Consider the following 13,235-nt stretch of genomic DNA (forward strand, 5'->3'; position numbering starts at 1 on the left):
CTGCCCGTAAAGCTTGGCCTTAAAACCTTGTTTAACTATCTAAAATACTGTGCTTCCCAGATGTACTTGGTTGTAGCAATAGAATTAGCTTCCCTACTGTAAAAAGGGAAAAAATAAGTACTTACTACAAGCTTGCGGAGGGGAGGGAGAGGGGAAGGAGCTGCGAGAAGTCAAGCACAGGGGCTAAGTTCTCTCTCACTGTATGATGAAATCTTGGATGCAAGGAAGTGGGCAAAGTCAAGGGTCTGGGCTCCAGCTACGTTTAGATGTGGCCCAGCGGCAGGGGCAGGGCATGCCCTGGAGGTCTGGGAGTTGGCAGTGAGGGCATGACCCGGGTCCAAGAGGGGCAGCTCTGGTTGTGGGGAAGAGGCTGTATTCTGCCTCTATTCACCTGTGAGCTCAGGTTTGTGCTTTTGCAGCTATGGGAGCTGTTCAGAGGTGAATAACCCTTCCTGGATATTTTCTCAGTTAGCCTAAGTGTTTTAAAGGTTAAAGCTCTTGTTTCCACAGGGGGTGAAAAGGCAGATCAAGTTGGCATTTACTGATCATTTTACATACACGACCTCATCCTTGTAACAGGCCTATAAGGTGAGTAGAATGACCTTTTATAGATCAGAAAACTGAAGCTGCATAAGCGTTACACGGCACGTTCAGGGTCACATGGACAGCTGACAGGGGACCCAGGACTATCCACCCTCAAGCCCAACTCTTGGTAATGTTTCAGTAAATGTTCCAAGTCATATCTGTATTTACTTACCGGCTTATTATAACATGTATCATGATGACAATGGGTTTATTTTCTTTGAAAATCAGACTAATCTCCTTAATATACCACATTGGAGAGTGTGGATCATAGTTTTAGCTACCAAAGAGGAAACGAGTGACAAATATTGGTGCCGTACTCCAAGGGCAGCCACATGATTTCCCAAGATATAGACTGCAGCCAGATGACGTGACTCCCAGATTGACATCAGTCTTATGTGGCTGCTAAGAATGTAGGACTCATAGGCATATGTGGTCCTTCCAGATTCCACAGTCCAATCTACTACTTTCAAACAATAGGAAACTAGGGCCCAGAGAATACTGGCAGTTCTGCTAAGAAATTCAGAGGCAACCCAGGTATGATTCCATGACACATCTTCTAAACTATGCACGGGTACTCCTTGATGATTACAGAGGATATTTGTGTAATCATAACAATTATTCTACTAACATGTGTCTCACATATCTAGTGGAAGCTTAAAAGCTTTCCAACCTTACACGAAAATGGTCTGCCTTGAAGAATGGAGGGACAAACAGGTTGGCATTTTCCAATGGGGAAGGAATTTAGTTAAACCTTGATCGTCCAGGCATGGACCACTGCTTGTGTAGATTATCTGATAACACTTTTAAATGGAAGATTCTGATATGGTCATTTAATTTTAATACCGGTATTAACAGATATACAACGTGATGGATTATATAACAGGGGTTCACATCAATTTATAATTTAATATGGAAGTATTCTCTGGGTCAACATACTTGAACTTTATGTAAATGTAATTTTTACAGAGTTAGAAAGCTGACTTTTAAAACAAAAAAACAGTATTGCTAAGTCAAAGGCAGCGGGGGGGTTTATACTTGGAAGGATTGGAGGAACTGGGGTCCTTTGGCTTTCTGCCCTCACCTGGGTACTGTCAGCTGACCCTGCAGGGATGTGAAGTTCCTCCCTCTCACGCAGGTCAGAGGAGTCAGCCAAAGAGCTTGTGGGGGAGTGAGCAGCTCCTACCTTTGCCTGCTTGTTCAGCCGGGCCACCTCTCCTTTCAGGCCATCAGAGGTGGCCCGCTCTCCCTCCAGCTGATGCTGCAGTTGCATTTTCTCATCTTTGAGAGCTTCCATTTCTTCTTTCAAAAACCGGATCTGCTTCTCATAGTCTTGCATTTTCAGTTCAAAACTTTTTTCAAGAAGTCTAAGCAGCAAAAGAACATTTTGAACCGTCTCTAAAGGCTTTTACCCTGAAGTAGAACTACAGATCATTTGGAAAATAAGAGGCTTTTCCTTCAGAAAGGAAGAGCCAAGTTAAGACCTATTGTGAGGACAATGGTCTTCTGTTTAGCAGACTGCTTTCTGTCCCCTTAGGTTAAGGCAGCTTCTTACACCTTCTGATCAGAGAAGTGTGGCTCTACAGGGGTCACTCCGAGGACGCACAGGAGAGGGAGGCTAAATGTAAAGACTCAATGCTTGCTGGGGGTTGTGTATCCCCCAAGCCGCCCCGGTTCCCCGTGGTCCCCTAAAGGGGCCACTTCACTCAGAAAAGACCGTGGCACATTCTGCTAAGTCCTGTACCCTGCCTCGAACCAAGGATCCTTGGAGCAGCTTGGCTTAGTCCTAAACAAGTTAATACTTAGTCCTAAACAGTTAAATGGTTGTTAAATTAATAGCCATTTAATATGTGAAAGGGTTCAGCTCTTCAATCATTTTAGAATAAACTGCAGCAAACCCAGGTGCCCAAAAGGCCACAGAAAGCCAATTCCTTGTACGACGACTGCTCAGTTGAGCCCAAGAAAGATAACCGAAGAGAGATACAGAGCCTAGACCAGCCCTACACAGCTCACAGGGGCCCAGTCGGAATTGAAGCCATCCTAGAAGCTCTGTGAGTTTAAGAAATCATCTTCCCACTTGCTGGGCTGTCAACTCAGTCCATTTTATGACTTGCTTTTATAGCAGAAAGGGGAAAATCCTGAGGAAGAGAGTCATATTCCCAATAGGTTTTTGTTTCATTTCTTCTTACAGGTATTAACAAACTTTTAAACTTTGTTTTCAGATTAAAAAAAAAAAAAACTACAGTGCTCCTAAGAGGCCAGGAAAATACATTTGATGAAGCAAACTGCAACCAGAAATCTTATGTAAAGAGAATCTCAGACGTGTAGCCTAAACTGACCAAAAGTGTGTCCACTGACTGTGGCACCTCTGAGCCTCTCAAGGGTTGTGACAGGACCAAGTCTTCCCCAGTCAGCTGACCAGGGACCAAAAGGAGCTGCAGGTGAGGGCTGATGAGGACTGCAAAGGGGTCAAAGTGACTTGGCCTCAGGCTGGCTCTCTAAGCCCCTGCTTGAAATGATCACTCCTAAGTGGCCCCAGAACACTAGCAGATGCCAACAGCTGAGCTCCTCTATCCTAGAGTTTAGAGTTCACTGAAAAACAGACTTTTCAAGGTAAAGAGTTAACTATCCCTATTTAAAAACTGATGTAAGTATGACCCAGCAATTGCAGTCCTAGGTATATATCCGAAGAAAATGAAAACATTAATTCACAAGGATATATGCACGCCAATGTTCACAGCAGCACTATTTACAATAGCCAAGATATGGAAGCGTCCTAAGTGTCCATCAACAAATGAATGGATAAAGAAGATGTGGCATATGTATACAATGGAATATTACTCAGCCATAAAAAAAGAAAATTTTCCATTTGCAACAACATGGATGAAACTGGAGGGTATAATACCTTAGTGAAATAAGTCAGACAGAGAAAGACAAATACTGTGTGTTATCACTTATATGTGGAATCTAAAAAATAAAACAAATGAATGAATGTAGCAAAACAGAAACAGACTCACAGAGAACAAACTAGTGGCTACCAGTGGGGAGAGGGAAGGTGGAGGGGCAAGAAAGGGGTAGGGGATTAAGAGGTACAAACTACTATGTATAAAATAAATAAGCTAAAGGATATATTATATAACACAGGGAATATTAGCTAATATCTTATAATAACTATAAATGGAGTACAATGTATAAAAATTTTGAATCACTATGTTATACACATGAAACTAATATTATATATCAACGATACATCAAAAAAAACAACAACTGATGTAGGATCATGAAACACTCTATGTATCTGTTAACTCTTGGAGATTTTCAGTGACACTCCCTTCCCCTAACTGCTTAGCATCCTGCCCCCTTCATCCAGACCCAGGTTCTCCTGCTAACTAACTTCACAGGGAAGTTGTATATCCTGCCACCCAGGCAGCCCTGTGCCTTCTAGCCTTGGACAGAGATATGCAAGAATGTTCCATCTCTCCCCAACACTCTGCCATGAATCCCTACCTGGAGATCTAAAAACCTGTGAGTTGACTTCTTAAGAGAGGGGGGCACAGACTGGAGCCTCCAGACCTTAGCAAAGGATTTGACAGTGAGACAGGAAAGGCAGGGCTGGTACAGTACAAGCTCATGGGACCTGTCTTAATTTTTGTGAGGTGGGTTACACACCTTACTGTCTGAGACAAGAGTCAACTTTACAGATAAAATGTGGGGGGTGAGGGGAAGGAAGGGAGGTTTATTTATGAGGCAATAATTTTCATTCTTGGACTTGATGGAAGGTGAAGAGGTGGCAGTCTCTGAACTTCTCACTGTCTTGGCAATAAAGGTCCACTGTGCCCACAACTCCAGAAGCTGTGCAGTGTCTGAGAGGTGCACACTGGGGACTTAGCTCTCACAAAGCTCAATCTCTCACTTCCTAAAAATATTCACACCCTGCTCTCCTGTATCTGTGATCTGCTACCTGCAAGCTGAGAAGCAAAACAGAAAACAGCAGAGAGAGAAAAAAGCAGCGGCTTTAAGGCAAATGAGGTTTCATACATTCTCTGTCGTTCTTCTTTCTGCACATCAGCAAAGAGCTGTTTGGTGAGGCTGTCCATTTTTTCTGTGAAAGAGAATGAATGCTCTTTGAAATGTGTCCGCAAAGCAATGCCTTGATTGTTTCATGTCACGTTTAAGAAAGTGAGAATGTAAGAACAATCATGTGATAGTTATGATTAATGGGACTTAAGATGAGAGTATAATTGTCTTTTTTTTTTTTTTTTGCGGTACGCGGGCCTCTCACTGTTGTGGCCTCTCCCGTTGCGGAGCACAGGCTCCAGACACGCAGGTTCAGCGGCCATGGCTCACAGGCCCAGCCGCTACGCGGCATGTGGGATCTTCCCGGACCGGGGCACAAACCCGTGTCCCCTGCATCGGCAGGCGGACTCTCAACCACTGCGCCACCAGCGAAGCCCTATAATTGTCATTTTTTATAACTTTGAAATAGATAAGGGGGTTTCAAAATAATAACCCTCACAAATCTGTTGTGTTGGAATCTATAACTAGTTTCACTCAGAGTACTTTTATTGGTCTGAATACCATTTGCTTTATTAAAATAGATATGTTGGCTTTGAGACAATAAATATTATTATTAAAAAAAAATAGAAACCCTTTGGGAAGATGATCAATTTATGATAGGGGTTCTCAATCTCAGCACTATTGATGCTTCGGGCTAGATAATTCTTTGCTGTGGAGAGGGGGCCATCCTGCTCATTGCAGGATGTTGACTGGCGTCCCTGGCTTCTACCCACTGGAGGTCAGTAGCACCTCTGCTCTAGCTGTGACACCAAAAATGTCTCCAGACATTACCAAATGTCCCCTGGCGGGGGGCGGGGGGTGGGGGGTGTGTGAACAAAAGGGCCTTGGTGGAGAATCACTCATTCATGATAACCAAGAAAATAATAAAGTGTCTGTCTTCATCTGGGGAAGAGGAAGTCTAAAAAGCCACTGTTGCCTTTAAATACAATACAAGAATCTAACACAAAGTGTAGGTTAAGTGGGCACCTACCTGACCACTGGGAAACAATCACTGGGGTTCAAGACAGTCTCTGGTTAGGACAGCTCCACGTTCCCAATGTGTCCACACACAACAGGTGCCCTTCAGAATGGGCACAGGATTAACAGATGCAGCCCATCAAAGCCTGACAGCCTGATATGTGCTTAGCTGACACCTCGTCCTTGAGTTCTACCTCATTTCTGAGTCCTGCCCCAGAGGGGAGCCCAGGGATGAGGTGACAAGAGTAATCCTCCACATGACTTTGTATTTAAAAAATAAAAAAAAGCCAACAGTTTAATAGTTTGTCTAATGCAGTGTAAAATGTCCCTGAATCAAAATGACTGCTTCAGAATGTCATGAGTCAGCCAAAAAATACTAGGGAAAATGCTTAAGCTTTAATTTCGAAGATACCGTATTTGGTATAATTTAAGTGTTTAATTCATTCACAGAATTGACTTCAATTCTGGTGTTTACCACCTTGGGCTATTTGCAAATGGGCTAAAGAGGCTGCCCAAATGGGACTTTCTTCCCCAAAGCAATGAGATTTTGCCCAAGGTGGAATCTCAAAAAGGGGAAACAGCATTCGATAATATCCTTGAGTCCCACGTCACAAGAGTAAGTGGAAGTTGGTGCTTTTGTAAAACTCAGTTTGCCATGTGTAGGGAGACCCACGGGATAAGCAGTTTATAAACATGGGGTGTGAAAGCTTTCAGGCACTTTTTAGAGGGAGCTATAAAATTACCCACCCAAACATGTCAATGCTGTCAAGAATATAATTTTCAGGATATACTTGTGGGAATTTAAAATTTTTTGTGGGAAATTCCACTTAAAGAAGTTAGAAAGAAGGACAAACACTCAAGAGGAATGGATTGTAATTAAAAAGCCCTTACCTAATTCAGGTTCAAGGTTTCTCACAGACCTCTAACCTCTTCCTGTCCATCACTGCCACGTACGTGGGCCCCAGCACCCACATCATCAGCCCTTAGAGACAGGGTGCAGGGCACACAGTATCTGCAGCAGGAGGTTATGCTCATCCTGGGCATCACCTGAACACCCTGCCTGCTCTGCTGGCCAGGTCTCAGGATGTTTACTTCCTCCGCCCGACATGTGCTTCTCCTGCACTCTGACCTGAACCCCCAGGGCTTAGTGCTGCTCCAGATGCTGGCACATCCACCAACAGCTGGGCCTCAGGTGTGTGCTAGATCCCCAGGCCCGAACCCTTGCGCTCTTGCCCCCATGCGGGAGCTTAAGGAATAGCTCCTGGACACGACAGATAATCCAGTGTGGTGATTTAAACTACCTGGTGAGGAACCACTAGGCTCATGTTCCTGCTGCCTTTTCTGGGATTTAGCAAGGGCCTGCAATTAGAATTTGGGTCGGACAAGTACAGATGGACAGAGCTAGGCTAAGGATGGCTGCTCCACACTCCAAAGGAAAGTGTTACTGCTGGTCCCAAGGGCCTGCATCTGACAGCTCAGGGCTAATGTAGCTCAGTGCTAAGCAGGGCCCTTTGTTCAGGGCCAGGACAGTGGCAGAGGACCTGGGTACCACTTAGACTAAGTAACTTGGACAGAGCTGAAATCTGAGTGCAAATCCTTGGTAAGCCACAAACATTATCCCAACACTGCCCTGGACAATGTATCAGAATGACTACAAGGTTTAAAAAAATACAGACTCTGGGGCTTCCCTAGTGGTGCAGTGGTTGAGAGTCCGCCTACCGATGTAGGGGACACGGGTTCGTGCCCCTGGCCAGGAAGATCCCACATGCCGTGGAGTGGCTGGGCCCGTGAGCCATGGCTGCTGAGCCTGCGCGTCTGGAGCCTGTGCTCCGCAATGGGAGAGGCCACGACAGTGAGAGGCCCGCGTACCGCAAAGAAAAAAAAAAAATACAGACTCTGAACCATCCCTGCCACCACCACCCACTGATACTCCCCCACCCCATCTTCTGATATCACAGCTCCAGGCTGACGGCCCACCCATCGGTACTTTGTAAATGGCCCAGGAGGTTCTGAGACAGGGATGGCTGTGCTCCGACAAAAGATGGAAATAAACAGGATGAATCTGTAGGGTACAGTTGCCACGATTTAAATAAAGTTATCCTCTGTGGAGTGAAAGTTTTCTCATTATGCCAGAGCCTCCTGGTCCAGCCTGAAACTCAGTTCCCACCCAGTACCTATTTCCTGAATGACTGGACTTGTGAACGGGTGAATGTGTCGGGTCACCTTGGGCTTTACCTTTCAACTCCTCAGTCTTCTCTTGAAGCTTCAGCTGTATTTGTTCTTTTTGTATTTCCAATTCTGAATTACGCTTCTGAAGCTTTGCCAATTTCTAGCAAAGGGAAGAAAAAAATGCTTTTTTGAAAACCTCGCTTTGAGTTTTGTCACCACTGCCTGTATATTTTTAAATTAGTATTTTTGGGTCTCGGCTCCCATCCATAGGTAACAGCCGGCACCAGCCCACCAAGACGTTGTGTTTAGCTCCACGTGCAAGGGCTCCATGTGACTTCAACAGACACTAGTTCCCAGCCTCGCCCAGAAATGGCTGAAATCAAGGAGAAAGAACCAAATCCAAGGTCTTCCCAAAGTCAAGGAAACTTCTCTGTCTTTTTCTTGGCCAGGGTATTTATATATTTAATATAAGAAATTTATGATATAAAGTGGATTCACACTTAAGAGACTCAGGAAGGATGTGTGATCACGACCTAAGTTCTCTTGTAAAGTGCCTGCTGGGCTGGCAGCTGGGGGCCCCTGGGTGCTGACGGCTGGTGACTGGCAGTGAGGGGGATGCCAGCAGCCGTGTTGGTGCAGCCAGGCATCTGGTCGTGGGGAGGGCTAAGGGATGCCCTGGGGCTCCAGGCTGCCACTACGGTGGCTGCTGTGGCACTTCAGAAGGTGCAGAACGGATGGTAATAAAGACCACCTGCTTAGAAAACAGCAGTTCACGCTTTTGCAGGGCTCTATGACAGTCACTTGGTTAAATGATTTTATCTGACAATTTTATCTTCACAATAATTCTGTCAGTCCCTTTTTGTTATAAGGAAACCAAAATTCAGAGAGGGTAAGTGACTTGTCCAAGGTTGCCCAGAGAAGATTTGAGCCTGGGATATCTGGTTTTTCTGTCTACTGCCCTTTTTACTACACCACAGAGACGAAAACCTGCCCATGCTTTGCACTGCTGCTCTGGGGACGATGCTTCCAGGATGCACACCAGGTGGACAAGTGACAGGAGATCAAGGTCATGCTGGAAGAGAGGGAAGCATCTGACCAGGGCTCTTTCTCAGGCCCTTCATCACTTTACAGACGTGGGAAGGAAGAGGAAACCTTATATTGTGCTTCTTGAAGCATTAGCCTCCTCTTCTGCCCCCCCACCCCGGACTCCAGGCCTCAGATTTCCCCTCCCCTAGGATGCAGGCTCTCTTCGGTAATGGAAGCCAATGGCAAAATCTGATTTGCTCTGCAGAAGTCTACTCTGTGGGAAAGTGCTGCACTGTGATCTCTTTCACGGCACGACTCACAGCCTACGCCCACAGGCACAGACCTCTTCCACGGAAGCCTTGTACCTCCTCCCCTTCTCCTCATAATTCTGCCTGTGGGTGGCTGCTCTGTCCAGCTCTGATTCCAGTTTCTGAATCTTCTCCACGTCACCGGCCTGAAGAGCAGCCAGGCTGGTCAGCTTTTCCACCAGCCCATGGTTCTCTCTGTTCTAGAGGAAAGAAACATCCTATACTTAGGGGTTTAACAAATATAAAGAAGCTGTTCCATTTGCTCCTCACAACTTCTCATCTAAATCGGAGGTTTCTTTACACTGACCCCAGTTATCATTACAATGGCATGTATGAGCACCTTCAACCTAGTGAAATAGGGATGCAGAGCTAGTTAGGCAAATGCCTTCCTGAGCGGGTGGCTCTTTTAGTGCAACCCTGGAGCTCCAGGACAGCCCTAATGTGGTGGGCTGAGCTGTGTCCCCTCCATCCCCCCAAATCCACATGTTGAAGTGCTAACCACCAGTACCTCAGAACGTCACTGTATTTAGAGATTGGGTCTTTAAAGATGTAATTAAGGTAAAACGAGGTCATACAGGTGGGCCCTAATCCAGTATGACTGGTGTCCTTATGAGAAGAGATTAGGACCCAGACACACACCGAGGGAAGATGATGTGAAGACACAGGGAGAGGAAGACCATGTGTAAGCTAAGGAGAAACCCCCCGGGAGAGACCAACGCTGCCAACACCTTGATCTTGGACTTTCAGCCTCCAGCACTGTGAGAAAATAAATGTCTGTTGTTTAAGCCACCCAGTCTGTGCTGGCTTGTTATGGCAGCCCTAAGCACATGAACACCTAGAAAGGAGCTCAGGGTGTGTGGACACTCCCACGGGCCCTGCTCCCACTTGGCCAGGGCTGTTTTTCAATGCTGTTCTCCACAAGCTATATAACATGCAGGCCTGCTGCACAACAGCACAAGGAGGGGGAACTTTATCAAAACCTACAGTTGGCTTCCCTGGTGGCGCGGTGGTTGAGAGTCCGCCTGCCAGTGCAGGGAGTGCGGGTTCGTGCCCCGGTCCGGGAGGATCCCACGTGCTGCGGAGCGGCTGGGCCCGTGGGCCATGGCCGCTGGGCCTGCGCGTCCGGAGCCTGTGCTCCGTGGCGGGAGGGGCCACAGCGGTGAGAGGCCCGCGTACCAAAAAAAAAAAAAAAAAAAACCTACAGTTTCTTGTCTGCACATTCATCCATTCACCAACGACCCCTAGGGCTAAGTTTTTTTTTTTTTTTTTGGACACATGCTTTTTTAATTAGTTTATTGTAGGAGAATCTCAGTATTATTTGAGACAGATGCAGGAGTAAGTTTCATAGAACTGGACACTGCATATTAGACAGCTCTCTCCCACTGGCTGAGGGTATATGAAGTTTTTTCCTATCAATGGGAATGGTATGGGGAATCTTCCCAAACTTGGCAGGGCTGTAGCTAGACCACATAGACCTTTGGGCAAGTTAGAAAACGGCAACTTCTCTGGGCCAGTGCAGCTCTGAGGGAGCATGGCTTGGCATGCAGGTAGCATCTTCGTGCAAATTAGAAAAAGGCACCCATGCCTCAAGGCAGTACAGCTTTATACCAAGACACATGGGCTGGCAAGTGAAGCCAGACAGGATTTCAGCCCCACTTGCTCTCTTGGGCAGGTGCCCTTGAGCAGTGTGCAACCTACACAACCATATGTATCAGCCCTTCACAGTGCGCTTCTGTCTCCTAGCTCAGTTGGTCCATGTAAGCTGTTTGAAGCTCCTAACATGGGCATAAATCTTAACAGTGTTGACAAAAAAAAATAATTAATCAATATTCAATCTAGAAAAGAAATAAAGTATTTTATTCGAGCCAACCTGAGGAGTATAACCCAGGAGACAATCTTTCAGAAAGCTCTGAGCACTGTTCCACCTGTTAGAGGTCAAAGCACAGTTTAAGTTTTTAAGACAAAGGGCTATACGTCAAAGTAATATATTGACAGTTTACATAGTCCAACAAGACAAGTAGTGGATCACTGTGACCCTTTACAGGATTAAGGAAGGAAAGTTATCTCTTAAGCAGCTACCTTGCTGGCACCAGGAGGAAACTGCTTTTTTGGGGAGGAGGGGGTGGGTAGGCATTCCTGTGTCTTCTAAGAGGATCTAGTTAACATATAATGCAGATGCACAATGCACGCTAAAGGGGACAAGGTTGTGGCTCAAATGGCAGAGAAAATTTTATGTTCAATTTTTCTTGTCCTGCCTTAAAATAATTTCATCAACAGCATAGCTAAGGAACTGGCCCAGAGCAAAATATATCTGTTAGAAAAAGTAAATATGAAAGATGCGTTAGGAACACCTACCTGGTCTTCTAGCTTTTTCTGCAAACGTTGAACTCTGTAAGTAAGCTGAATGTTGAGCACGAATCGCCGGATATTTTGGAATCTGCGTCTGGCCAGCCATGCCCGGGCATACTTCTGAAGGATCACAGCCTTGTGTTCCTCCAGCATCTTTAAAACAAGATTTTGTGAAACGCAAACTGGGTCTCTACTGTTTTTCTCATCAACTCTTCCAGTGTTGGGAGATATAACTACCAAAATATTCCTACAGGGTAAAATTTGAATTTCTTGTAATCAACCCACAGAGCACTATTACCTATCTTTTTTCAAGTTCTTTTTTACGTTGTAAATTACAATTATTTACATCGTAAATAACTGTAATTATTTACAATGCTGTGTTAGTTTCAAGTGTACAGCAAAGTGATTCAGTTATACCTATATATATATTCTTTTTCAGATTCTTTTCCATTACAGGTTATTACAAGATATTGAGTATATAGTTCCCTGTGCTATACAGTTAAGTTCTTGTTGTTTATCTATTTTATATATAGTAGTGTGTATATGTTAATCCCAAAGTCTTATCTATCCACCTCCCGCTATCCCCTTTGGTAACTAATCCTAAGTTTGTTTTCTATGTCTGTGAGTCTGTTTCTGTTTTGTAAATAAGTTTATTTGTATCATTTTTAAAGACTCCACATATAACTGAAGTCATATGATATTTGTCTTTCTCTGTCTGACTTACTTCATTTAATATGATAATCTAGAGGTCCATCCATGTTGCTGCAAATGGCATTACTGCATTCCTTTTTATGGCTGTGTAATATTCCATTGTATATATACATATATACATATACATACACACACACACACACACACACACATACACATATACACACACATCTTCTTTATCCATTCCTCTGCTGATGGACATTTAGGTTGCTTCCAATGGCTTAGCTACTGTAAATAGCACTGCTATGAACATAGGCATGCATGTATCTTTTCGAATTAGAGTTTTCTCTGGATATATGCCCAGGAGTGGGATTGAAGGATCATATGATAACTCTACTTTTAATTTTTTAAGGAACCTCCATACTGTTCTCCATAGTGGCTGCACCAATTTACATTCCCACAAACAGTGTAGGAGGGTTCCTTTTTTCTCCACATCCTCTACAGCATTTATTATTTGTAGACTTTTTAATGATGGCCATTCTGACAGGTGTGAGGTGATACCTCATTGTAGTTTTGATTTGCATTTCTCTAATGATTAGTGATGTTGAGCATCTTTTCACATGCCTACTGGCCATCTGTATGTCTTCTGTGGTGAAATGTCGATCTGCGTCTTCTGCCCATTTTTTGATTGGGCTGTTTTTTTGATATTAAGCTGTACGAGTTCTTTTGCATATTTTGGAAATTAATCCATCAGTAGCATCGTTTGCAAATGTTCTCCTACCTAGACTTTTGAAACAATAACCAAATCCCACCTGTAGTGGACATGTACGAACAGACATTCACATCCCAGAAAGCCGCACCTTTCGATACCTCCTCCTCGCCAGGAATCCTCGGGTGTAGGCCTGGATGGTGATGGCGGCCACGCGAATCAGTTGGTACAAACTGCGGACAAGATACGCACGACAGTACTTCTGAATGATTATGGCTGCCCACGCTTCTTTTAAGGCTGTGGCGGTAACAGCTTTCCTTGGTTTAAAAGAATATAGAGTAAATCTGTTACCCACAGGGCACTGACACCTACTCCAGAGCAGCAAGCTTGTGCAACACCTCTTAACT

General features: G+C 44.8%; 1 protein-coding gene across 1 annotated transcript in view; it reads right to left on the reverse strand.

The window, feature by feature from the left end:
• MYO5C (myosin VC) overlaps nucleotides 1-13,235 on the reverse strand; it is a 109,170-nt gene that overhangs the window by 37,485 nt on the left and 58,450 nt on the right. The window contains exons 20-25 of the mRNA XM_081227977.1: nucleotides 12,980-13,145; nucleotides 11,475-11,621; nucleotides 9,155-9,319; nucleotides 7,852-7,945; nucleotides 4,621-4,684; nucleotides 1,769-1,949 (exon numbers count right to left, since the gene is read on the reverse strand). Coding sequence (XP_081084103.1) covers nucleotides 1,769-1,949; nucleotides 4,621-4,684; nucleotides 7,852-7,945; nucleotides 9,155-9,319; nucleotides 11,475-11,621; nucleotides 12,980-13,145 — 817 coding nt within the window. The remainder of the gene's footprint in view (nucleotides 1-1,768; nucleotides 1,950-4,620; nucleotides 4,685-7,851; nucleotides 7,946-9,154; nucleotides 9,320-11,474; nucleotides 11,622-12,979; nucleotides 13,146-13,235) is intronic.

This window comes from Mesoplodon bidens, assembly GCF_964165515.1.
Source record: "Mesoplodon bidens genome assembly, chromosome: 3".
NCBI lineage: Eukaryota > Metazoa > Chordata > Mammalia > Artiodactyla > Ziphiidae > Mesoplodon > Mesoplodon bidens.